The sequence below is a fragment of the Monodelphis domestica genome, chromosome X, assembly GCF_027887165.1.
Source record: "Monodelphis domestica isolate mMonDom1 chromosome X, mMonDom1.pri, whole genome shotgun sequence".
Classification (NCBI taxonomy): Eukaryota; Metazoa; Chordata; class Mammalia; order Didelphimorphia; family Didelphidae; genus Monodelphis; species Monodelphis domestica.
Window position 1 is genome coordinate 80,107,635 of NC_077235.1, and position 26,930 is coordinate 80,134,564.

Consider the following 26,930-nt stretch of genomic DNA (forward strand, 5'->3'; position numbering starts at 1 on the left):
AAAAAATCCAGGTGAATTAACAAAAAACAAATGAAAGACCAGTGTTTGTTTGACCTTTGTTGCTAGAAACATCGACCAGAGCATGTGAAAGTGGATTAGCCAGAGTTATATGGCACTTTTAATTTTTCTTTGTTCCACATTTTCACTTTGATTATATTTTCATGAGACTCTCATATGAAATCCAGAGCATTTCTGAAGCAGGGCAAAATTGAACACATAAAACAGCAATGTTTGAGAAAGAGCCAGTCAGAGCAGATGATAATCATGTAAATGAGCCTTAGGGACAGCAAGAAGCTTTAGAACATACCTCTGAGAACAGTGATGGCAAACCTTTTAGAGACTGAATGCCTCATGCTCCATGTGAGCCTCCCCCTTTCCCGAGACAAGGGAGGGAAAAAGTGCTCCCATTGGGCTGCTGGGCAGAGGGTTGGGTGATGGGAGAAATGTCCTCAGGCACGTGTGGAGAGGGGGGGAAGGGTGAAGCCCCTCTGGCACACATGCCATAGGTTTTCCAACATGGTCTTAGATCCTAGGAGGGTGTACACTGGCTACCTCCATAATATGTTCTGGTGGTAGTTACCATTTGTTAGTATAGCCCCTTCGATATTACAAGGACTGTTGACCCTGTTGACAGGATAGATAGCTTCTCATTCTCATTCATAGATTTATAGCTAGAAGAGACCTCAGAAGACTTATGGTCTCATTGTTCAGAGAAGAAACTGAGGCCCCCAGAAGGGGAAGGGATTTACTTTAGGACATCCAACATTATAATTCTAGAGCTGAAATAATGGCAGAGTCTAACTAGTTCAACCATCTCATTTTATAGAGAAGGAAATTGAGGCCCTGGGCAGGGGTGGGATGGGGTGGGGTGGCAGGGCTCCGAAGGGAAGGAATGGAATTTGTCCAAAATCACAGAGGCAGACAAGATTTGAATCCAGATCTGACTCCAGAGCCAGTGTTCCTGTCACCATGCTATACTGACTCACTATCCCATAAATATCTGCAATTGACCGACCCTTTGTCCCTCTAGTGTCCCCAAAGCCACAATAACCACTGCCCTGCTTCAGTTTGTTATTTCTTAGTAAATACAGCAGGACCATTTAAACATGCAGTTATTTCCCAAGAGGGTTGCTTTATGAAAGGAAAAGGTACCAAAAATTTCCCCTCTCTTTGCTTATATCCAGCTTTATATTTCACACATAGGCTCAAGGTTTCTGGGCAAGGCCATTGGCTCTTGGGTCAGAGAATTTATGACTTTTCTGATGTATGTCTGTGTTACTTAATGTATGACTTGGGCTTAGCTTTGGCCTTCATCATTCATGAGTCAGGCAACTCTGTCTGATTCTGCTACATTAAGCATTTTGTCCTTTCTCTATCAGGAAGTCAAACTTGGTTCTGCTTTTTTGCAATGACAAAGTGGCTATTAAATAATTTATCTGCTTCTCCCTTAGTGTCCTTTTCTCAAAAAATGAGCCTGCATAGCCAAGGCCAGTAGGCTTAGACCCTCCTTTGATTTCATCACGTTTGAGAAGATGGGAGGAGATATGCTGCGCCGGCCTTAGTCAAAACTGAAAAATAGACTGTGTGTGCCCTTGGGAAACTCACTGCCTACTTTGTCTAGAAGGCTGTTGGGAAGAAAGGCCATACCACTATATAAATGGCAGTTTCTATCCCAGCAATTCTCCTTCCTCCTTCTCACATCTTCCTGTTCCTAGTTTGCCGGCCGATTCTCCCAAAGGAATGGCGGATAATGAATGGCTTAAGAGGCTTTCACTCTCAGGTTTTTATACTTTTTTTTTAATTCTTTTTTTGTTATTATGAACTTGGCCAACATCAGCTATTGGGAGAATTTCTATCTACAGACAAGAACAGAAAAAAAAGGTTATATATGAAACTTAGACTAATATATATAGAGAAAGAGCTTATTTTTAAATTTTTAATCTTAAGTCTATGACAGTTTAACATGGTAGTTTCTAGGCTGTCCTATCTTTTTCTGAATCTCTTATTTTCTTCTTTGTATTTCTGGAAATGTTTTATTGATATTCTTTTTTCCCTTCTCTTTTTTTTGAGTATCGCTGTCACTTCTTCCTCTCCCATTCTATAACTTGCCTCCCCTAATTAAATTCCTCTCTTTTAATGAATAACTATAGCTAAGCAAAACAAATCCACATGTTGGCTCTGTCTGCAAATGTGTATCTCAGTCACCTCTCTGTCTTCTGGAATGCTTCTGAGGAAATAGCTACAAATATAGTTTTCAATGAGCTTGCTTCTCTTTTTTTGTGAACTTCCTGTTCATATACTTTGACTACTTCTTATACATTTGAATTCATTCTTTATATATCTTGGATATCAGACAAGTTTAGTTTGCTGCAAGAGTTTCTTCCCCTTCCCACATTTAACTGTTTGTCTTCTAATGTTAATAGCATTGATTTTGTTTGTATAAACATTTTCTGTTTCTATATAATCACATTTTTGTATGTTCTCTCCGGTGATCTTCTCTATCCCTTGTTTGGTCAAGAATTCTTCCCCTATCCCTAGTTTAATTTACTTATGATATAACCGTTTATATCCAGGATATGTATCCATTTGGAGCTTATTGTTGTGATATATGGTGTGAAATGTTGGTTGAAACCTAATTTCTGGCAGTTTTTCTAGTTGTTGTTTTTTTCCAGCATGTTTCATTGAATAGTGAGTCCTTACCCCAGTAGTTGGTGTCATTGTCTTTACTGAACGTCATAGTACTGTCATCATTTGTTTTGGCATGTCGTATACCTAATTTGTTCGATTGAAGAACTTTTCTATTTTTTAAGCAGAACCAAATTCAGACAATGATTATTGCTTTGTAGCTAGCGAGGCTCCTTTCCTTTCCTCTTTTCATTATTTCCCCTGACCTTTTATTCCTCCCAATGAATCATTATTTATTCTAGTGCTATAAAGGAGTCCTTTGATGACTGGCATTGAATCTGTAAGCTCATTTACATAGTATTGTCATCTTTAATCTCTCTAGTTATTTAAGTCTGTCTTTATTTGTGTAAAGATCATGCTGTAGTTCTATATCTAGAATTTCTGTGTCTTTCTTGGGAAGTAGACCAAAGGCAGAATGTCCCCAAAGCTTAAAACTGCACCGAGGCTTTGGGTGCACCCTGTTTATTTTTTGTATATGCTCTAATTCTTTTAAATAGAATTTCTTTCTCTTTCTGTGGAATTTGGTTGATAATAAAAAGGAGGACTAATGGCTTCTGTGGATTTGTTTTATAGCCTGCTACTTTGTTGAAATGATTGTTTCAATTAATTTTTAGTTGACTCTCTAGGGTCATCTAAGTAAACTATCATGTCATCTACAAAAATCAATAGATGATTTTGTATTTATACTTTCATAGTGGATTCAAGAAAATTTCTAAAGCCTTTCTGCCCCAAAGGATTGAATTCTTATACTACAGGAGATCAATGAAAAAGAAAAGGCTCATATATAACCAAGTATTCGAAACAATGCCCTGTGGAAATTAAAACAGCCCAGAACAAAGTGAGCCGCCATCAGCTAGGGGGTGGCCAAACAAATATGGCATAAAACTAATGGGATAATATTGTTTCTCCCTTGGGGATGGAGAACTGGAGCTGTCAGGTTGTGTGGAGCCTGAGAGAAAGTGGCCATTACATAGGGTGCCTTGAGACAAAAAAAAAACCCAAACCAAACAAAACGGGGTAAATCTTACAGCAGCTTATTCTCTTATATATATATCTCTCTCTGTCTCTGCCTTTCTCTTTCTCTCCTTCTCTGTCTCTATCTTTTTCTCTCCGTCTCTCTCTCTCTCAAAATTGAAAAGGAAAAGGCCCAAAGTATGACCTGAACTGGAAACATTCTGGAAAATTATTACAATAACAGATATTCACTCATCAGCTCTGCTCCCGCCTCAACTTTTCCTACCAAAAGCTTCCCCTGTCCTTTTTTGGATTAAGTTCCCCTCTCTTAATCCCATTCCATCTATTCGTAGGGAGACTAACTCATAGTAGATGGCTTTATGGTTTTAGTAGCAGTTTAAAATAACATAGCAATGTGAATAACCAATTAAAAAATCAAACTTCCAAATGCCAACTGTGTTGGCTGCTGCCAATGGGGAACAAATGGCTTTTCTTCACTTTTCTCCTCCCACTGGGTCTGAGGGGAAATAGGAAGCGAGTGGTCAGACAGGTAAACAGACAGTGGCTTCCCCCATTTAGGGAATAACATGCCTGCTGTTCTGCCTGGTCTCACCACCTCAGTTTACTCCCAATTGCCACTGTTCTGCTGTCCTCAATTTGTGGTTGTCAAGTGAGCCATGACAACTGGCTATCACTTGGTTCCCTGCTCTGTCAGCCACAGTGGAGTCCCAAATCCTTGTCTAATTCTCCTCCTCGCTGCCTCAGCATCACTAAGGAAGTCCCTTTCAAAGCTAGCCAAATTTGGAAATACCTGCAGGTTTCTGAGGGACCCACGATCTCCGTAGCCAATGGGTCCTCTCTCTGTCTCAGTGGCATGTCTCTGAGGGCAGGTTATAGTTTCCACCTAATAAATAATGAATCGGAGGAACTCAGAACAACATGGGAAGACTTCAGTTAACTTCCCTGGGCTTCTGTTTTCTCCCCTGTGAAGTGAGGGGCTTGCATTCGTGTCCTTTGAGGGCCCTTCCGACTCTAGATTTGGGAGCTTAAGAGCTTTTCCACAAAGAAAGTGATTATAATAACATACATTATAACCTCCCTAAAAGGCAGTAGAGCTTAGATGAAATGCAATGAACAATGCTGGCTCCAGAGAACAGAGAGTGCAACACACATCTCTCCTCCCAGTGGAGATGTTGGAGGACAGTGGGGAGAGAAGGCAGCGTCTGCTGTCAGATTTGATTTCTTTGTCGACTGATTACACTTCACTGTTTTTCTTTGATGCAGGAGAAGATCTAGTGATTTGGAGAGGGAGTGTATTGGGAAATGATGAATTTTTAAAATCCCAATAAAAATGGGTGGAGGGGACCTCCAATGGGAGGATTCCAGGCGTCTATTAAGCAGATTCATTGGAAGATATATTTAAACCGACCTTGCTAGTGCTACCCTCTCCACTCTCCAAATCATTAGCCATTATATTGTTGCATAAGAGAAAGTCTAGAAGACTTAGTCTGGCTCTGCTTGGCTCAAGTCCTGGCTGCTTCATTTATTAACTATATGACTTTAGCCAAGTCACTTCACTTTCCTGGGCCTCAGGTTTTTTGTTTATAAAAGGAGAGGGTTGAATAAAGTAGTCCTTTGTGACCCTTTGTGTGAATATTCTTAGACAAGGCTGTTCCCCTTCCTGGACCTCAGTTTCCCCCTTTGTAAAATGGGGGTGGTAGTAGAATAGCTACCTTCGGAGGTCCTTTTCTAGCTCTAGATTTATGATGTTTTTTGTGACCTTCCCCACTCTGGGCCTCAGTTGAACCAGATGGCCTCTGAGTCTTTTCTAGCTCAAAAGATATGACATTATGGTACCAGGATTTTGTTCCATATGTTGTTTTTTTCCAAGTCAATTTACACAAAGCCAGGATGGCTTTAGTGGTATTTTCAGGGAGGATAGATTTCATGAGGCTGCTTAATTGTACCCACTACTTCTAGATGTAAAAGGTACAGGTAAGACTGTGACAGATCAGATATCAAAAAGGAGATAAAAAGGCCATCAAGGTAAGCCTTGCTGCCCTTCAGCCAGCAGGTAAAACATCTGTGCAAACAAAGAAACTGGAGACCCGTAAAATCCTGTAGCTTATATGTACCCAGAAATGTTCTACTCATGCCATGGAAACAACCTTTCCTTTGATAATCTCTCTATCAGAAAACATTGTGGACTAATCTCAAGGTCTCTGGTCCTTTGGGCGTCTCATCACTTGGAAAGATTTTTTGATCTTTTTTTTTTTATTATGAACTTGGCACAGATCAGTAACTTTGTGTATTTCTACATGCAAAGAAGAGAAAAAGGGGGTCAAAGGTGAAACTATTGAATCTCTATTAGGTATAGATTTTTTAATGTGTCTTAAAAATGTAAAACGGTAGTATCAGTTGTGGCACTTGACCGTGATATCGTCTGAAATGTGGGAGAAGGTTTTCATTTTAAGGAGTATCTTCAGGTTGCAGTTCTACTAAATCTGTTCATTTGGTTCTTTCCCCATCCCATATACATAGAAGAGTTTCCCAAAGTGCTACTTAAGAACCTTCCCAGCTTCAGGTTCAAAACTATTCATAGTATGACTCTAGAGCTCTGATCCACCGAATTTCCTATCTTATGATTTCAAATCAGGCTGAAAGCGAAGACAATTTCCTTTAAATAGGATACGTAGTGTGGGATGGAATGTGGCCAGCCAGGGCACTCCTCTGGTTCCCCTGAAATGTCAGTAGAAAGAAAGCAAGGAAGGCCTTGGGCACATTGAGTGGAATTTCTATAATGAACTTTTGGAAACACATAGACAGGAATCACAAAGGATGGAGAAGCATGGCTGGATTGTATTCTGCGCCATTGGGAAGAACTTCCAAATTGACGGGATCACAGATCCATTTGGGTATTTTAGTATGTGAAGAAGTACCCAAAGGATCTGTGATTTCGTAAGTTTGGACAACCCTACGTGGGGAACCCTTTTCAGTCAACACCCATGTCTTCGGAAGCTCCTTAAGAGGTGAGTGACTCGCCTAGGGTTATGAAGCTCTCTCATAAGTGTCAGAAGAAATGTTTGAATCCACAGGCTTCCCGATTCCCAAGATCGGTAATCAATGCACTATGTCAGGCTGCTTCTGGAATGCCAGTAAATATTTGCCAAATTCACTGACAAAGAACACTCCCGACACTAGTACTCCCAAAACGAAACCTCAGGCATAGAAAGTTTTAGTCTTGATAGACTTTGTGGAGAGCACCCTTGGCTTCCTCCTTGACACAGCAACTAGGCAAAGAGCCCACCAAGGGCATCTCTTCTGTGGCCTTTCTTCTCCTTAGATTCTTTCTCCTTAGACCTTAGATCCCTACAGCAGCTACCAATGAGAATCTCACAGGATTGCTGGAGCCCAACTATGCCAGAGTTCACATTCTAAAATAGTTGAAGGGAAAGAATATTAGTAATGGCAACACCTTGGGTCAATGGGACATTGTGTGTCAAGTGCCCCTCTAAGGTGATCTTTATTTTTTTCTCTGCTGCTCCCATCTTCTTTTCTTGCTCATCAAAATGTTTAACTTTATTTTTATAAGCCCGTATCTTCCCAAGAATCAATACTGTGGATTGGTTCTAAAACAGAAATGCAGTAAGGGCTAGGTAATGAGGGACACACAACTAGGAAGTGTCTGAGGCAACATTTGAACCCAGGAACTCCTGACTCCAGGCCTGCATCCATTAATGGCAACTGCTGAAACATTGCAAGCCCACGATCTTCAGGGCTTGATCTCTTTTTCTCACATCATCTTATCAAAGTGGAAACTTAAATAAGCATCAAATATGTTTTATATAGACTTCCTTTCCCAACTTATGGGCATTTGATGTTGCTTTTTCCCCTGATATTTGGGGAAATGTTCATTGAGTAATTCTCAATGCCCAGCAGAACATGGAATAGCAGGACATTTAGTCAGCTTTTTTTACATGCTAAGCTCTGAAGATACAAGTAGGAAAGAGAGGTAACATCTTCTCCCAAAGTTCTTACATCCTAAGTAATGGAGACAACGTATGTAATGGGAAGATTTTGCTAAAGAGTGGCTTGTATGGTCCTTGGGGCACAGTGGCCAAGCTGATGGTCCTTGCTTTTGGAAAGGAAAGATCCGGGTTGGATTTTGGGGAGTAGAACTCAGGGCTCTGCCTTTCAGCCTTTCATATTGGTCTGTGGGTGGGTGGGGTTCAAGGTAGGGCAACTGTGGACACTTAAGTAGGTACTATAAGAAACACGTGGCCCCTCTCTTCAGTGGATCTAGTTGGAAAACCAAAGATGCACACATAAAAAGTTAGCCAGTAATATAATGGGGTTAGTTAAACAGTACAGAAAGTAAGTGGTCCAGGAATTCTGAGTTCTCTCTGTGGATTGGGAGTGGGGAGCCCCCTTGAGGGTATGAGACTTGAGCTGAGTAGACAGGGAGTAGATGCGCTGTGGGGGTAGAGGGAAGAGTGGAATTGAGACATTCGAGGCGAGAGGAATGTAGGAATTCACCAGGAATGTTCCATAGAGTTACCAGAAGTTGGGTTTAGATATTCTGTGGAAGGTAAGGTCAGAAGGGTAAATTGGGGCTTGAAAGTAATGGAAAGCCCTTGAGTAGGTGCATGGTGACACTACTTAGCTGAATCAAATGATTTTTATACCCAATAAACCAGCACAGTGGGATCTCGTATTTACTCCTTGGGTCAATCGTGTGCCTCTACAGATGCCTGCTGTAAAATATAATTTGCAAAAGCCAAATGTTCCTACTCATTGGCATTAAAGATGTCCTTGGTGCCCATGTAAATTATTGTTCTAAATATTTTACAGAGATAATAAAATTAGGCATATGAATCAATAGCTTTTAATATAATCTTAATCATATTTTGGGGTAGTATTCATTCATCATTTTCTCTTTACGTATGTATTCTGTATATAATATAGGTATACTTGTCTCCCAAATTAAAATATGCCTTCTGTGAGAGTAGGGGTTGCTTTGTTATTTGTCTTTGTATCTCCAGTGCCTGGCACTTAGTTGGTGCCTAATAAGGGCTCGTTGAATGATTTATGGCCCCTTCAGCCTCTTTGAACTCTGAGATTCTTTTTTCCCTTAAACTCTTACCTTCCATCTTAGAATCAATACTGATTAATACTGCATATTGGTTCCAAGGCAGAAGAACGGTAAGGGCTAGGCAATGGGGTTATGTGACTTGCCCAGGGTCACAGAGCTGGGAAGTGTCTGAAGATAGATTTGAGCCTAGGACCTCCCATCACTACACTTGGCTCTCAATCCACTGAACCCTCGAGCACTGAGATTCTGTGATACTTCTGAGAAGCAATGTGGGATGGTAGAAAGATTGTTGGATTTGGAATGAGAAAACCTGAGTTCAAATCCCAACTTGGCTACTTAACAACCTCTACAACCTTCAGATACTTCACTTTATCTCTTTAGCCTTGATTCTCCCATCTAGAAAATGAGAAGAATGCCCCCCCAAAGCCTTTCCAGCTAAAAATCTGTGATCCCCTGATAGCTATCAAGAATGAGGGATGACAGATGGATAACTGTACCCTGCATTGATAACCATATAATGTGAAGACACATAAAGAAGGCCCTCACTTTGTTGGATGGAGTTCTTGTGATAGATTTCCCTAAAACCATGGGCAGGAGTCGCATAGGGTGAGATGACATGGATGGGTTGGGCCCTGTGCTACTGGCTGTTCCTTAATGAATGAAAACAGAGATCTCCTGATGTATTTCCAGCATGATGCTACTTTGGACATGATAGGCATTCAATAAATGGTCATTGAAATACTCAGAGAATGAATGAATGAATTCTTTAGCCCATTTCCTAGCAGTTCTTCCATATGAAGCCCCTACTTCTGCTACAAGGTTTGAGATACATATACAGTGCGAACGAAATGAGATGACACATCAAGAACTTTGCAAACCTTAAAACACCATAGAAATGCTAGCTAATGTTTGTTGTGGTTCAGTCATTTCAGTCATGTCCAACTCTTGGTGATCCATTTGGGAGACTGGAGTGGTTTGCCATTTCTTTCTCCAGGTAATTTGACAGATGAGGAAACTGAGGCCAGCGGGGTGAAGTGACTTACCCAGGCAGAGTCACACAGCTAGTAAGTGTCTGAGGCTGGATGTGAACTAATGAAGATGATGAGTCTTCCTGATTTCAAACCCAGAGCTCCATCCACCACGCCATCTAGCTGTCCCATTAGCTAGCATTAATATTAGCTCATTTCCAGAATTTCATATATGATAGATCATGGTTGTAAGGCCTTCTGAGCATCTTTTTCATTGTTTTAAGGAGATCTGGGCACTGTAGCAGTTCAGAGGTAACATGGAAACTCTGGAAGACTCAGACTTATACGACTCAGATCAAAATCCCTATTCTGCGATAAGACATGTAGAACCCCGTGGCATTGCTTGTCAGCTTCAGGAGGGGGAGGGAAGAGGGGAGGGAGAGAACATGAACTATGGAACTATGGGAAAAAATCTTTAAAAAATAAATTAAACAAAAAACCCAATTAGAGTGATCCTCAACCAAGTCACTTGAACTCTCTTAGCCTTAGTTTTCCCAGCTATAAAATGGGAATAATAATAGTGGCACTAAGTACTTTCTGGAAAGCCCATTTTGAACCAGTAAAGTGATATTGAAACGTGGGCTATGCAAATCAGGACAAAATAATCATCTTGCCAGTGTTCATTCCTACTAGTAAGAGGTATCAGCCTTTGGACAGTAAGGAACACATTGAACTCAGATCCATTTTCTTGACACAATAAAGCAGCACCAAATTGGCCAATGCTAACTGCACACTCTTAGCATCAGTATACCCAATTATAAACAGGCACATCATTCTAAATATTTGCATCTGGGCTTTAGCCTTTGGACTAAAGGATCTTAAAAATCTCAGCTAATATTCTGAATGGATGGTTCTGCCTCTATACAATTACTTTTCCATAGGAGCCCACCACTCTAACCACTCTAAGATGGTACTTGGCACACAGTAGGCACTTAGTAAATGCTTAGAATTGATCATCTTCCCAAAGTTCCTTGGACACTGGAACCTCTGCAGCTTTGATCATTGGATTCAGCCTACCCAAAATGTTTGCTTCCTCCTTTCTCCCTATCTAAATTCCGTAACTCATTCAAGATTCTGCTCAAGTTGTCTCTCCTCCGTGAATCACAGAGCCATCCCCAGAATGCTAAGGCTGGAAAAGATCACAGGGTGGTACAACTTCCTCATTTTATAGATGAGCAAACTAAAGCCTAGAGGAGAAAGTGATTTTTGCAATGTTACATGTCGATTTGTGACAGACGACAAAATCGATATCGTCGGGATAAGAAGGAAATTGTCCCTGGGAGGGAATAACCCCCACACCTTTGTGCCAAAGCTCTCTGTTATTCCAGTTATATAGGGAATTACCACAGGCAATGGAAGATCAAAAGCCATCCTCAAAAGATGAGGTCAAAGAATGGAAACACACATTTTCCCAAAGAATTGCAAGTTATCAACAACTCTGAAATCATGTTCCAAATCACTAATAATAAAAGAACTGGAAATAGCAACAACTCTAAGGTTTCATACCCAGCAAGTGAACAGAGATGATACTGATGGAACTAGTCAGGGTTAAAGGGGTCTTGGGACACACTGACATACTTGGTGGAACTAAACCGTTTTGGAAAAGAACTTAGGATTACTGTTAAATTGGGGGGGGGGAAGACTAATATATCTATTCCGTTTTTTAAAACCCCTTACCTTCTGTCTTGGAATCAGAAGGCAGAAGAGCAATGGTAAGGGCTAGGCAGTTGGGGTTAAGTAATTTGCCCAGGGTCATGCAGCTAGGAAGTGTCCAAGGTCAGATTTGAACCTGGGTCCTCCTGACTCCAGGTCTAGCACTTTATCCACTGAGCCTACTAGCTGCCCAAATATCTATTTCCTTTGACTCAAAGATTCCACTTCTGAGCATATTTCCAAGAGAGATCAAAGACAAAGGAAAGACCCATGTTCACCAAAATAATTGTAGTGGCCCTTTTTGTGGAATTAAAGAACTCGAGACAACCTAGATGTCCAGTGAATGAATGGCTAAGGAACTGGTGGTACATGAGTGTAATAAAGTAGTGTCATGTTGTAAGCACCAGTGGAAGTGATGGTCATAGAAAGGCATGGAAAGATTTATATGAAGGGGGGAAAATGGAACCAGGAAAGCATTATACACAGTGACACTAACACCGAAACAAAACTGAACACTGTGTCGTTATAAAGACTGATGCTGGCCCTGGAGCAAAGATGAGGAAAGGCATTCCATTGCAGAGGTGGGGAACTCTGGGTATGGAATTTCTCCCATATTGTCAGACATAGCTGCCTGGAAAAATTACAAAGTAAAACTAGGCAGTACTCTGATGCTCCGGGTGCCAGATGGAATTCTGGCCCTGCTCAGAGCTAGCAGATCAATCCTTCATGAGGAAGCTGGTTTGGGTTGGGAGGAAGCAATAACTTTGGTTATGGACAATTGAGTTTGAGTTGTTTGTGGCTTATCTAAGAGGATGTAGCTTACAGGCATTCGGAGATGCTCTGATCCATCTTCCTGACTTCTTCCCCAGTGAGAAAGGGAAAGAAAAAGAAGGAAGTGCAAACTGAAATGGAGAGTAACAAAGATCAGGGACCTAAACTGAGAGATTCTGCTGCTTCTCTGGAGGGCTAAATCACAACAGGAAGCATAATAACAAGAGTTTGGGCCTCCACGGTATCAGCTCCATCCAGAAAGAAGTAAGGGGAAGGCTTGCAATGTGGATCCAGCCAAGAAAAAGGGTATAAAAGCACAAAGGAGATGATTAGGACCAGAGAAGGGGTGGGCAATAAAGAGATGTGAGAAGTCGTCTTGTGAACTTCACTTGGGACATGCCCATCCAATCATGTCACAGTGTTACAAGTAGAAAGATGCAACAGAGAGTTTAAGAGGTGGAAGAGACCTTGGCTATGTCTTGTCTGGCTCCCTCATGGTATGGTTGGATCAAAACCAAGGGCCAGAGAAAGGAAGGGACTCATCAAAGGTTGTATAGCTAGACCCAAGGTATCTGGACTCACCAATTCAGGGCTTTTCCCACTCTAGTAATAAGACTCTGAATGAACAAGGAAAGGAACATGAGAAATTAGAGTAGATGGAAGGGAATAGGATCCAGTGGGAGACAATACTATGTCAGGGGTTGGGGTATAGAAGATAGAATACATATGATCCTAGAACTAGGAGCGATTCCTTTTTAAAAAAAATAACTTTATCATCATGCAAAACCCACTTCCATATTGGTCATTGTTGTAAAAGCGCACTCATACACAACCAGAACCCCAAATAAAACCCTAAATACACTGATGGGAAAGAGGACTCCCTCTGGAGGCAACAGCATTCCCCATCAGAAGCCTTTCAGGATTAGCCTAGATGGTTGCATTGCTGAGAGGAGCCAAGCTTTCACAGTGGATCACCATGGAGCAATATTGCTGTTATGTACAGTCTTCTCCTAGTTCTGCTTATTTCACTCTGCGTCAGTTCTAGAAGAGATTTCAAAGACCATCTAGTCCAGCCCCCTCACTTCAAAGATGAGGAAACTAAGGCAGAAGGAGGGGGATTACACAGGTAGATTACACAGGTAGAAGGCATTAGAGGTGGGATTGGGACCCAGGTTCTCTGACTCTAGAGTTGATATACTTTTTCCACATTTTGAGAAAGGATTGAGGATTAAAACTCATCTTTATCTTATCTAATCCAGGAAATCCTGGTCCCAAAGCCCAGGGCTGATTGGATTCATTTAAGCCTGGGATTTTTGAGATTCTGCCCTTTTTTAATTTCTGTCTTAGAATCAATTTCAGGTCTGAGGCAGAAGACCAGTGCAGGCTAGGCAGTGGGAGTTAATTGACTTGCCCAGGGTCACCCAGCTAGGATGTGTTTGAGGCCAAATTTGAACACAGGACCTCCTGTCTCTAGGCCAGGCTCTCTATCTGCTATGCCACATTGCTGCCCCCTCTTAGTATCAATTTTAAGACAGAAGCTTGGTAAGGGCTAGGCAGTGGAGGTTAAGTGACTTGCCCAGGGTCACACAGCTGGGAAATGTCTGAGGTCAGATTGGAACCCAGGACCTTCCATCTCTAGGCCTGACTATTCATTGAGCCACCTCGTTGGCCCCAGGTATCTGCCCTTTTGAACCTAGAGTTAACTCTTAGAGTGGTCATCCTTGCCTGTGTAACTACCTTCCCTACTTCTAAATGGAACAGAGCCTCCTCAACTTCTTTTTTGCCCCTCTCCCTTCCTTTCCACATCCCCCAAACTCTTCTTCTGAATCTTCTACTTGATTAGCCAAAGGACCTGCTATTACTATACCCACCCCCACCCCTGCTGGGGACTTTATGCCATACTGTATAGTTAACAACAGCAGTGGGAGGAAGGTATCAGTGGAGTTGGAGGACTTGGGTTTAAATCCCACCTTTGATTCTTACTACCTTTATGATTTGGGGTAAATCATTTCTCCTCTTTAAATCCTAGTTTCCTCCTCGGTAAAATGAGTTAGACTAGATAGACATTGAGATCCCTTCCACTTGATCCTAAACTGCCGCTTCAGTTTCCCCCTCTTTCCAATGAAAAGGTTGAACTAGATAGTCTCTGAGGTCCTTTCCACTTCTAGGTCTGTGATCTTATGCACTACTTTGGCAATTTACTTGACATTCTTGGCCTCAGTTTCCTCCTTTGTAAAAGGCAGGGAATTGGACTAAATGGTCTCTAAGATTCCTTCCAACTTTGGGATCATGTGCAACTTTGAGCAAATAATCTAGCTTCTCTAGGTTTTAGTTTCCTTATCTGGAAGTGAAAAGGTGGACTTGATGGGACTTCTGAGGTTCTTTGCAGCTTGGATCCTATAAGGATCCTATAAAAATTGCAGGACTTGTGAGTCAAGTCCAAAGAAGAAAGATGGGTACAGTAAGTGAAAGAAAATCAGCTGACTGCTTAGAAGAGTCTAGAAAATCTGGTGGATTTAGCCTAGTAGAATAAAAGAGCACGTGAGTGGAAAGGAGGCCAAGTGAGTAACTTGATTACTTAGGAGCAGCTCCGGGGCCATGGGATTTCCAAGTTGTTGCCCATGGTGAACCACAGTGGGATACCCTCTACCTTCAGCTTGGCCTAATAAGACAGTGCATACCTACACCACGGGATGGGCCCATCCTAGAAGGATGCTATGAAGTAGCACCCCCTTCCCTTACCATTGGCGGGAGTGGTATGATTTTATTATGTGTAGTATCAGAAATCTATAGGAATATTTTCCAGATCCCTTGGAAGCCAACACATGTAGAATTGGAGAAAAAGAGTCTAAGAACAGGATTGGACTGGGTTGCTTTCTGCCTGGGGCCCTGCTCTCTCACTGATCTCTGACCTATACATTCTCTTATTATTCCCTTGCCTCACCTCTCTTCTATATACTCCCTCCCCTGTGTTATGGTAAAGGAAGTAAAAAATGAAAGCAGGAAGAGCAGGGTAGAATGCCAGTTCCTTTTTGCTTACTTCCCCTCACCCATCCCCTTGACCTTTGACCCTAGGACGGAGATGTTTTGATGTAGAAGGTTCACTACCTCTAAATCCTGGTATATCCCAATGGGGGTCCTCCTTCTGCAACATGGCTTCACCTAGAAAAGGTGTAGGAAAGACAAGGTAGCAGGAGTTGACCCCTGGAAATAGCATCTGCCTATCTCATCCATTCATTCCTCTATCCAACCATTCATGAGCCATCATGACCTAACGGTGATGTTCTAAATGCTTGAACTCATTAATGTTCACATCTTGCACCCTTCTTCGAGGAGCAGACCTCGGAAATACAGAAGCTGCACGTGCCCCAGCCATCAGTCCAAATGGTTCTGAGACAGCAGGGTACCCACTGTTGACTCCCTGCAGTTCACAGTGTAATATCGTGGACTTTCTTGGCAGGTAAATACTGCAATGCACGAGGCCAAGCTCATGGAAGAGTGTGATGAGCTGATGGAAATCATCCAGCAGAGGAAACAGGCGATTGCAGTCAAGATAAAAGAGACCAAGGTGAAGGATGACATTTCACTGAGTTGGCAGGGGATGCCAACCTTGCAAATGTCATTTGCTATAAGTAACAGGTGATGGACTGTAGGTGTTGGGGCCTCAAAGTAGCAGTTCTTTGGATGATGCCATGTGCCCCAGGGAATACTCAAGCCTAGAAGACCTCTTTGGCTTTTTGTAAGACGCAGAATTCCCCAAAATTGGAGAATAAGTTCCGAACTGATGACAGTACTCAAATTTCATTAGTTCACAGATTCTGGAATAGGGGCAAAGGACGAAAGGGAATGGGAGAAGTTGCCAACTGGGAGGGCCAAGAGGATATTAAAGCACCAACCAAGTCTGCATTCTTCTCAGTTGTTACAAATGTGAGAAAGTACCATAGAGGTTTACATTAGTATTTATTTCTTGTTCTCATTTTTTACAAGGGTTTAGTGGATAGAGTTGCTGGAGTTGGAGTTAGGAAGACCTTGGGTTCAAATCCTGCCTTTGACACTTACCACAAGGAAAGTCACTTTGTTGTTTAGACATTTTTCAGCCATTTATGATTCTTTGTGACCCCATTTGGAGTTTTTTTTTGGCAAAGATACTGAAGTGGTTTGCCATTTCCTTCTGTAGCCCATTGTACAGATAAGGAAACTGAGGCAAACAATGTTACGTGGCTTGCCCAGGGTCACACCGCTAGTAAGTGTCTGAAGTCCGATTTGAACTCAGGAAGAGGAGTCTTTCTGACTCCAGACCCAGCACTATATCTGCTGCAGTGCCATCTAGCTGCCCATAAAAGCACATTTACCTCTTTGTAAAATGAAGTGGTTATTCTAGTTCTAAGTCAATAATTCTATGAAGCCATCCTAGGACAAGTTACTATCTACTATTCTTCTTTTAGATGTACTATTCTACAGACTATTGCAATAAGAGTACAATTATTATTAACAATAGCCTATGAATTTGATGATCGAGTATTGCTGCCACGATGGGATAATGTGGTCTTTCTTCACAAGTTGAAGGTAACCAGGCCCCTCTCCCAGTTTAATTTGAAAGGTATTTATTGAGTGTCTCCTAGGAGCCTAGCACGGCGACATGGACTGTGGGACACAGAAGACAAATTTATTATGTGGGCTCTCTAGGAGAGAAAAGGAAAGTTAGAAACCATTGTAAGGTAGCATGTAACAAAGTGTTTAATAAAAACGTAATCACATGCTAACCTGCATGATCCAGCCAGTAAGGGCTAGGGATAGCAACGAGTCCCATGATTTCATTAGAGGGAGCTCCCACATGAAGAAATTCTCTATCAATATGGCCAGCACCTTCTCTGAAACTTATAGACTCAGAGAACTTCCAAGGCCCCTGGTAGGTTAAGTGACTTGCCCCATGTCACACAATCAGTATGTCTGTGGTAGGAAAACAAGTGCTTTGGATAATCAGAAAGTGAAGAGAAAACTATACATTGTTTTGGGAAGGCTTTGTAGTAGACTTGGGAAGGACCATTGGACTGGTGGAAAAGAATGAGAGATCATTTTTAGCAAGGGAAATAGCATGAGCAAAGGTGAAGGCGTGAGAATGGGGAAAAGTAAGAGACTGGCCTAACTAATGGAAGGTGCCAATTGAGAAGCAGTGAATGATTCTGTTGGATAGGTAAGGTGAGGACTGATTATAGAGAGCTGTGAATGACAATTGTGGAGTTTCAACTTGATCCTATAGGCAGTGAGGAGCCATGGTCAGTCTTTGAGCAGAAGAGTTTACGGTTGTTTTACAATGTGTGAGACACTTTCATCAGGGAGACGATTTAGGAAACTATTTTAGGATTCTGTGCATGAGGATGAGAGCCTGAAATAAGTTCATGGTAATAATAGAAAGAAAAAGGGAGATAAAGAGATATGAGAGACCTAAAAATGGAGAGAGAAGAGTCAAAAATGATTTCCAAGTGTTTAGTCCAGAGTCTATGTGATTTTATTCTTCTCACTCTGACAATAGCAATATAGGTGATTCTGTGTTCTTACTGTGCATATAGTGAGAGAATCCATATAGTAATGAAATGTTTCTTACTGATGGAAGAAGACTCTGTCCCATGGGGAGTAGATCTAATCCTCATAGGCATGAAGTTGCTAAAAGCACAGATATTATACACATGCACTCACACAAAGGAGTAAATAGGTGAGAATGCATGCATGCTGAATGAATACATGACTGGATAGGTTGATGGGAGAAGCGGGATGCTGGCTGAGAGTGAAGGAGGCAAAAGGATGATGAAGAAATTTACTGGATAAAAGTTTGATCACAGGAGTCATATTTTGGGGATCTCCCAGAGATTAAGTTTCATCTGGGTTGTTTTCAATGGAAGGCATTGTGTTTTTACACTTTTCACTTGACTCATTTTTTGAAGGTGATGAAGCTGAGGAAGTTGGCACAGCAGGTTGCCAATTGCCGCCAATGTCTAGAACGCTCAACAGTCCTCATCAACCAAGCAGAGCGCATCCTGAAAGAAAATGACCAGGCACGATTTCTACAATCTGCAAAAAATGTCGTGGAGAGGTGGGTCTCTCTGCTCGCTCGCTCTCTCTCTCTCTCCCTCTCTCTCTCTCTCTCTCGTTCTTTCGTTCTCTCAAAAGCAGATGTCTGGTTTCGTGAAAAGAGGCCAGTTTGTGAGCTTATTTGATCCCATTCAGACGTGTCTGTTAGCAGCTGCCACCTGGGCATTTCACCAAATCCACTGAGAGCAAGTAACAGTGCCGTTCCTTGTTTCCAGTTGCTTGTAACTGTACAAGTAACAGTTCTGTTCCTTGTTCCCAGTGGTGAGCCCTGTGAGTCACTGGAGGCCTCTTGTCCAACACCATCTGCCATCCCTCTGCTCCCCGGCCCAGCATTCGTCTACCTCCATCAGCTGCTGCCGTAGCTCCCCAATGCTGGTCTGTGGTTGGAGTTGCCTGAGCTGGTGTCAGAGTAGGGACAGGGGAAACAGTCGCCTTTAACGTTCCCTAACTAAGCCTTCTCCTTATCTTCATTTAGGCAATTCTCATAAGAATCCTTTCTGATGAAGCGCGGTCCCTTGTATTTACTTAGCAGAGCATGGCAGATAACACTGGACATCTGTCTAGAGTGCTGGTGTCTTCTTATCAGCCGTGTGACTCTGGGCCCGTCAGTCTTCTCTGCTCTTTACTTCCTTATCTCTTGGGCCTCACAGAGGTACAGTGAAACACTGGAGGAATGCGAGCAATTTTTATCGTACCCAAAGCTAAGACCAAAGCAACTTGGCTGAGGATAAGTTGGTGGCAAAGCTGGGAGAGATCATTAGATGTATTTCCAACTTAGCCACAGCGGTAAGGAAGATGATTCTCTTCTTGCTCACTGAACGTTGCACGGAAGACGATGAGATGACAAATAAGGCTGCTAGATAACAGAGCCACAGTCTTTGATTTCGGCCCTTTATCGTGGCATCCTCTTGTGTCCACAGCTGTGCCCACGTAGGGGACCAGCTCGAGGAAGCTGGAGTATTTGCTTGTGTTTTGCCTCTGTGAAACATGGTAGAAGGAATGGTGTGCGTATGTGGACCTCTCCAGCTGCTTGTCCCACTCTACAAGAATTAATGCAATAGCATTCTGGCAATGTGCTTTCCAAGTTCTTGGCTCTGCAAATTAATCAACTCGGCAACGATTTATTGTGGCTGATATGCCAACCATTGCCCTAGCCAGGAAAGGGGTGATGGCAGTGGGGATAATGGTGATATGACAGTGAGAATGGTGCCAGTGACCCATAGTGATGGTGATAGGGCGGTCCTGCCATTGATGGCCGACTTGGTGTGATCAGGAATGCTGGGTTGGATGTAACATGAGAGCAGCATTGGTGGTGGTATTGATATGAGAGTGACAATGGTGTCAATATGATGGGTACAGTGGTGCCAGTGTTGAAAGGGATACTGATGTGGTGGCGTGGGGGGTCTGTTGCCACTTGCTGCCAATGGCCTCATCAGCCAAGCAAAACGCATCCAGAAAGCAAATGACTTTACTCCAGTTGCCACTCTTCTGCCTTAGAAACACTTTAAAACTGAATGACAGAGCAGCTGGGTGGTTCAATGGATAGAGCACCATCCCTGGAGTCAGAAGGTCCTGGGTTCAAATATGGCCTCAGACCTCCCTAGTTATGTGATCCACTCTTCTGCATTGGAACCAATAGTTACTATTGATTCTTTTTTTAAACCTTTACATTCTCTCTTAGAATCAATACCAAGTACTGGTTCCAAGGTAGAATTGCAGTAAGGGCTAGTCAATGAGGGTTAAGTGACTTGCCTAGGATCACACAGCTGGAAGTATCTGAAGCCACATTTGAACCCAGGACCTCTCATCTCTCAGCCTGCCTGAGCCACCTAGGTGCCCCCTACTGGTATTGTTCCTAAGAGAGAAGGTAAGGGTTTAAAGAGAAAAAAGAAAATGACTAGGCAAGATTCCTATAGTCTGAAAAAAATGCTGTGGAGAGGTGGGTGCGTTCCCCCCCCCCCAAAGCAGATGTCTTGTGAAAAGAGACCAGTTTGTGAGCTATTTGATCCCATTCAGACGTGTCTGTTAGCAGCTGCCACCTGGGCATTTCACCAAATCCACTGAGAGCAAGTAACAGTGCCGTTCCTTGTTTCCAGTTGCTTGTAACTGTACAAGTAACAGTGCTGTTCCTTGTTCCCAGTGGTGAGCCCTGTGAGTCACTGGAGGCCTCTTGTCCAACACCATCTGCCATTCCTCTGCTCCCCGGCCCAGGGAAACTGAACCCTGTTATGTTTGTGTTTGTCTTTGTGGAACATGGCAGAGTGGTTTGAGCCTCCCCGTTTCAAATAGATCAATTGAGCAAACATTTATTAAGCACCAGGCTCTATGGTAGGTGGTACGTATAAAGAAAACTGTCCCTGCCCTCATGAAACCTGTAGTCTATTGGTGGAAAATGCATATACAGATGATTTAATATAAAACCTATAACTGATAAAATTAGCTTTTGGAATGGAGAAGGTACAGGTGTCTAGGGAGATCAGTAAAGGCCTTATGTTTGAGGTGGTGCTTGAGCTGAGCCTAGAATGAAGTAGTCATTTCAAAAGGTGGAGGCATGGATGAAATATATTCCAGGCTTGGGTCATGGAAATAAGAACATGAGAGATGGAATATCATATGACAGTAACTTGTGGGTCAACAAGACGGAAGACTAGCCACTTTCTCCAATATTCACAGTCTCTCAAATCTCTCCAAAGTAGTCATTCCATGCAAGAGATAAAGGAATTTCACCTGTTAACGTGGTCTAAGATCCCAAGAATCCTAACTAGATAAAACTCATGGCTGCACAAAACTCAGTTCTGCCCCACTCACCTCATCCTATCTCCATTTCCTTGCAACAAGGAAAATCAAAAGTCAGAAGCTTGTACCGACTGAGACTGCAGTGTTGCAGGACTTTGTGTCAGCCAGAGAACTAAGGGACAGAGGGAACTAGAGCAGGATGTCAACATGTGTTTGGCTCCATCAGACCGGAAGGAAAGGAGAATGGCATGCAGCTGCAGCCAGTTCTGTCTTCCTAGAAGTCCCTTGGGACAGAGACCAAGACCAGTGATGCCTAAACTGCATAGCATGGGAGAAACCCGGAGACACCTTTGAGGTTTAGGCCCCAGGGAAGCTGCCATCAAAGAGGAAAGAGTCAAAAAGGGAGTAATAGGAGAATATAAGGAAAAAAGACTGAAATTACCAAAGATCTCAAGATGAAGAAAACTCATTTAAAGACTTAGAATTAGAGGTTTTGCAAAAGAACATGACTAGTAAAAAAAACCCAAAAACCCAAACTTAATGTACTGATCTGAGAAATAATACAAGAAAGCTGCCCAGAATGTCTGAACTTAGAAAGCAAAAAACCCTGTGATGCAATCTCCAAGACTCCATTTTCAATGATAAACAATGAATTTTGCAAGTGAACAGGAGAAACACTTTTGAATAAGAAGGGAAGAAAATTAGAATAACACAAGACTATTCTAAACCCACCAGAAACCACTGAAGGAAATGGAATAATGCGTTCCTGACAGCAAAAAAATGCTCAAGAAGCAGCCCTAGGGGCCCCATCCTGCAAACTGTTCAGTGAAAAAGCATTACCAGAGCAGACTACTTTGCAGGCATCCCAGATAACAGATCTATAAGAAAGGTAAACAAATACAGTGACCAGGGAAGGCACAGGTGAAGAGATAAATTGTTCCAGAAAAAGGGGGAAAAACATCTATGGAGTTAGCAACAATAACAAAATAACAAGAGAAAATAGTGAATGGTTTCTACCTAAAAGTATAACAGAAGACATGAGTGAAAGCAGAAGGCAAATAGAAGTACTGGTGGCAAACAAAAAATAGAAGCTTTTTGGCTAAATCATCTCATTTATTCCCCACAGTGACTTTTTCAAACCTTCTTTTCTCTTTTTTAGGCTTCCTATGGCACTCCCTTTCCCCACCCTCTCAATTGAGGCCTTTCCCTAAATCTTTACTGAGAAAATCAAAGCCATTTGCCTTTAGCTCCCTCTTGTCCCATCATATTCTTCTTACATCCTTCTGTTGTTCCCGGCTATCTCCTCCTTTGCTTCAGTCTCCCATGAACAGGCAATCTTTCTCCTTACCATGATCAACCACCTATATGCTCTTTTGATCCCATCTCCTCCAGCACATTATCTGCCCTCGTTATTATACTCCCCTTCTCATTAGCAATGTGTTCCATCCCTGATGCCTACAGTGAAATTTCCTCCATCCTTGAAAATTACTTGAAAAAGCCATCTACATTCAGTGGCTCCCCTCCGTCTCCTTCCACTCTCTTCTCAATCCTTTGCAATCTGGCTTCTCACCTCATCATTCAATTGATGCTCTTCTCTCTAAAATTACCCAATTGTCTAATCTAATGGCTTCTCCTCAAGCCTCTCATCCTTTGGGCCCTCTCTATGGCATTTAACATTGTTGCTAGCCCTCTTGTTTTGAATATTCTCTCTAGTCTGAGTTTTGATGATTCTGCCTTCTTGGTTCTACTCTGACTTGTCTCCTCTTCCTCAGTGTCCCTTGCTGAGTCATAATAGGCACACCCCTAAAGCCCTGGCCTAGGCCCTCTTTTCTTTTCTCACTTGGTAACTTCCTCAAATCCCATTGGTTTAATCACTGTATCTATGGAGGTCACACACATATACATGTACATACATTACATACATGTGCATATTTATTAATATCATGAATATCAATACATTAAATACAATAAATACATAATAATACAATAATACAATAAATGCATAAATAAAATAAATACAATAGTATTTAATGTATTACTTTATCTTAATATTATTATGTTCACAATAGCCTATCTGTATAGAGATTATTAATATTATTTAATTTATTAATGTTGTTTAATTTTTTATTTTATATTAATATTATTATGTTAATAACTAATCTGTATATAGCATTTACTATGTGCCAGGCATTGTGCCATATGCTTGACAATCACCATCTCCTTTGATCCTCACAATAACCCAGGAAGGTGGGTACTGTTATTATCCACATTTTACAGATGAGGAAATGGAGGCAATCAGAGGTAAAGTGACTTGCCCACAGTCATGCATCTGAGGAAGAATTTTAACTCGTCAATCTCTCAGGCTTCAGTCCTGTATTCTCAGCTGGAACATTTCAAATTGGATGTACCAAAGGCATCTCAAAATCAACATCCTGAGAACAAGCTTGCCCATTATCTATCCACTGAAGCTATTCCTTATCTAAACTTCCTTATTTCTGTCAGGGGCTTTACTATCTCTATTATAGTTTTTTTTTACCTTATCCTCCTTCACTCCTCACTATCTGAACTTATCCAACATATCTGAAATGTTGCAAAATCTTGTCATTTCTATTTCAATATCTCTTCCCTACATCCCCTTCTCTCCAGTCACACAGCCAACTCCCTAATTAAGGCCCTTATCATTTCCTGCCTCATGTGTCATGGTAGCCTTATAGTTAGATTGCCCACCTCAAAATTTTCCCCACTCCATCTTCCACATAAATACTGAATTAATATTCTGGAAGCCTAGACTTTACCATGACACACACACATACGCATACTCAGGAAACTCCAGTGACTCACTTTTACCACTAGGATCAAATATAAACACCTCTTTTCACATTTTTTCAGTTGTTGTTGTTCAGTCATTCAGTTACATTCAATTCTTTGTGATCCCATGGACCATAGTACACCAGGTTCTTCTATCTTCTATTTTGGCATTTAACTCTCTAAAAAAATCTAGCTTCTTCCTATCTATTTAACCTTTTAACACATCTGGTGAATCTATGGCACGCATGCCAGAGGGGCCACTCAGAGCCCTTTTTGTGGGCACACGCACCATAGCCCTAGCACAGAGTTCACCAGAGTTCATCCCTAGAAAGCCAGAGGAACGTGAAGCTGGGCTGCTCCCCTTGCCCTCTCCATGGGCACCTGAAAACATTTCTTACATCACCAGCCCCTCTAAAAGGTTTGCTATCACTGGTCTAGCCATACTTGCCTTCTTGCTCTTTCTTCATGTACAGTATACCATACCCATGCCTTTGTACAAGCTACCCCCAGTTCCTGAGATATTCTCTTGTCTCAGTTCATTTCTTTGAATCCTTGGTTTCCTTTAGGCCTTAGCTCAAGGACCACCCTCTCATGAAACCTTGGCTAGTTCCCCCAGCCTTGCCCTCTGAGGTTACCTTATTTCTACTTTGTATGTATTTTTGTATGTACCTATATCTATGCATGTTGTTTCCCCACCAGAAAGTCAGTTCCTTGAGGACAGTGACAGTATTTGCTTTTGTCTTTTTATATCCAAAGATCAGGACAGTGACTGATAAACAGTAGGAGCTTAATAAATGTTTGCTTGATTCGCTTTAACTGCCAAATGAAGAAGTTTGTATTTTATCCTAGAGGCAGTAGGGAGCCTGCGAAACTTAAGTAGGAGTGACACGGTCAGGCTTGGACTTTCCAAATATCAATTTGGCAGCTATATGGAGGAGGGATTGGAGAATTGAGAAACTAAAAGCAGTTAGAACATTTTTAAGAGACTATCACAATATTGCTAGTAGTCGATGATACAGGCTTGAACTTAGGTGGTAACCCCCGTGAATGGGGCGAAGAGAATGGGAATAGGGGACGTAGTAGAGCTCGAATCGAAAGATTTGGCATCTGATTAGATAAACGGGGTGGATGAGAATGAGGAGTTGAATACGACCCTGAGGTTTTGAACCTCGGTAACTGTAAGGATGACGATGCCCTCGGCAGGAAAAGGCAAGTTCTTGTTAAGAGTGTGTTTGGGAGAACAGATGAGTTCTAGTAATTCGGTAGCCAGTTGGTGACACCAGAGTAGCTCAGAGTGGGGCTGGCTGTGTAGATGGATGGATGGATGGATGGATGGACAGATAGATAGATACCTATATAGTTTTCTGTATAGGGATGATAACTGAAGAGAGCTGATAAGAGAGATCACTGAGAGAAATGGTGTGCAGAAAGAAAAGGGATGCTAGGCAGAACCTTGGGGAATCCTCACAAAGAAAACTGATAAATAGTGACCAGATAGGCAGAAGAAGAGAGACAGCAGTGTCATGAAAAGCCATGGTGAGACTATCCAGGAGGAGAGAGTAGTCAACAATGTCAAATGCTGAAGAGAGGACCCAAAGAGCAAGGACTGAGAAAAGGCCGTTGGAGTTAGCAATTACAGAATCATTGATAACCTTGAAAAGAACAGCTTTTATTGATTGACGAGATTGGAAGCCAGATTGCAAGGGATTGAGAAACGAGTGAGAGCCAAGGAATAACTCATTATCTTCAAGTTGGATTTATACCAGGAATGCAAGTATAGTTCAGCATTGGGAAAACAATATAATTAATCATCTTCAAAACAAAAACAGACAAAACTATGATTATCTCACTAGATGCAGAAGGAAGCCTTTTCAAAATACAACACTCATTTATGCCAAAAAAAACCAACAAACCTGCAACATATGGGCATAGAGAGGGATCTTTTTTTACCTAAAAAGTGTCAAAATCAAGCATAATATGCAAAGACGGCATGCTAGGAACTTTCCCAATAAATGTAGTCGTAAAGCAAAGATGGCTACTCTCCCTACTTTTATTTCATTTCATTCTAGAAATTCCATCAGAAAGAAGTTAAAGGCATAAAGATATGACTATCACTATTTGCTGAGGACTAGTTGGTCTAGGCAGAAAATCAAGAAATATACTTTGAGATAATCACTTCCGCAAAGTTGCAAGTTATAAAAGAAACCCATAAAAATCAGTAGTATTTCCATATAGTAATAACAAAATTTAAGAAGTAGCAATAGAAAGGTCAGTACCACCTAAACAAAATGCACAAAATCTTTGGGGAGTGGGATGGTTATGTGACCTAGTGGATAGAGCCTTAGGCCTGGAGTCCGGAAGATCTGGGTTCAAATTTGACCTCAGACACTTCCCAACTATGACTCTGGGCAAGTCACTTGACCCCCTTTGCCTTGCCCTTACCTCTCTTCTTCCTTGGAACTGATACTTAGTATCTATTCCGAGACAGAAGGTAAGGGTTTTTTAAAAAAATAAATAAAATATTTTGGGAGTCAGTCTATCAAAGCACACTCAATACTTGTTGAGATTCCATTCCAAAGTGTTCCATAAAGAGCTTAAGTAGTTTGAGGCAACATTCAGTGCCCATAGCTGGGGCATGCCAATATAATAAATATGACAGTACTACGAAAAGCAATTTACAATTGTAATGCCATGCTAACCATCAGAGGGATACTTTACAGAACTCTATAATAATAATAATAAAATATTCAATTGGAGAAACAAGAGGGATGAACACAGATTAGCACTTCCAGACTTCAAACTCTATTACAAAGCAACAGTCATCAAAACCATTTGGTAGTGGTTTAAAAATACAAAATTAGATCAACGAGACAGACTAGATGAGAGAGAATCAGAAACAATGGAACTCTAACCCATTGTTTGATTTTTTTCTGCCAGACTGCTTTCTAGTTTTCCCAGCCTTTTTTTTTTAACCAAACAAGGAGTCCTTTCTCAAGTAATTTATATTTTCAAGTTTATGGGAAGCTGAAATTAGGACAGCGATGGGTGTGGGTGTAACATTGTAAGAGTATTGACACAGATTAGAGAAATGTGGCAGTAAGAGATCTGTGATG

General features: G+C 41.7%; 1 protein-coding gene and 1 non-coding gene across 4 annotated transcripts in view; both read left to right on the forward strand.

The window, feature by feature from the left end:
* MID2 (midline 2) overlaps positions 1-26,930 on the forward strand; it is a 99,054-nt gene that overhangs the window by 47,735 nt on the left and 24,389 nt on the right. For 2 of the 3 annotated variants that reach the window (XM_007506940.2, XM_007506941.2), the window contains exons 4-5: positions 15,644-15,751; positions 18,126-18,274. In XM_007506940.2, the coding sequence (XP_007507002.1) occupies positions 15,644-15,751; positions 18,126-18,274 (257 nt within the window). The remainder of the gene's footprint in view (positions 1-15,643; positions 15,752-18,125; positions 18,275-26,930) is intronic. The other variant, XM_056809419.1, reaches the window with a different exon arrangement.
* Positions 6,538-6,596, forward strand: MIR7363 (microRNA mir-7363). The gene is given in 1 exon segment (NR_127599.1): positions 6,538-6,596. It is a non-coding gene; the product is annotated as a microRNA mir-7363 (primary transcript).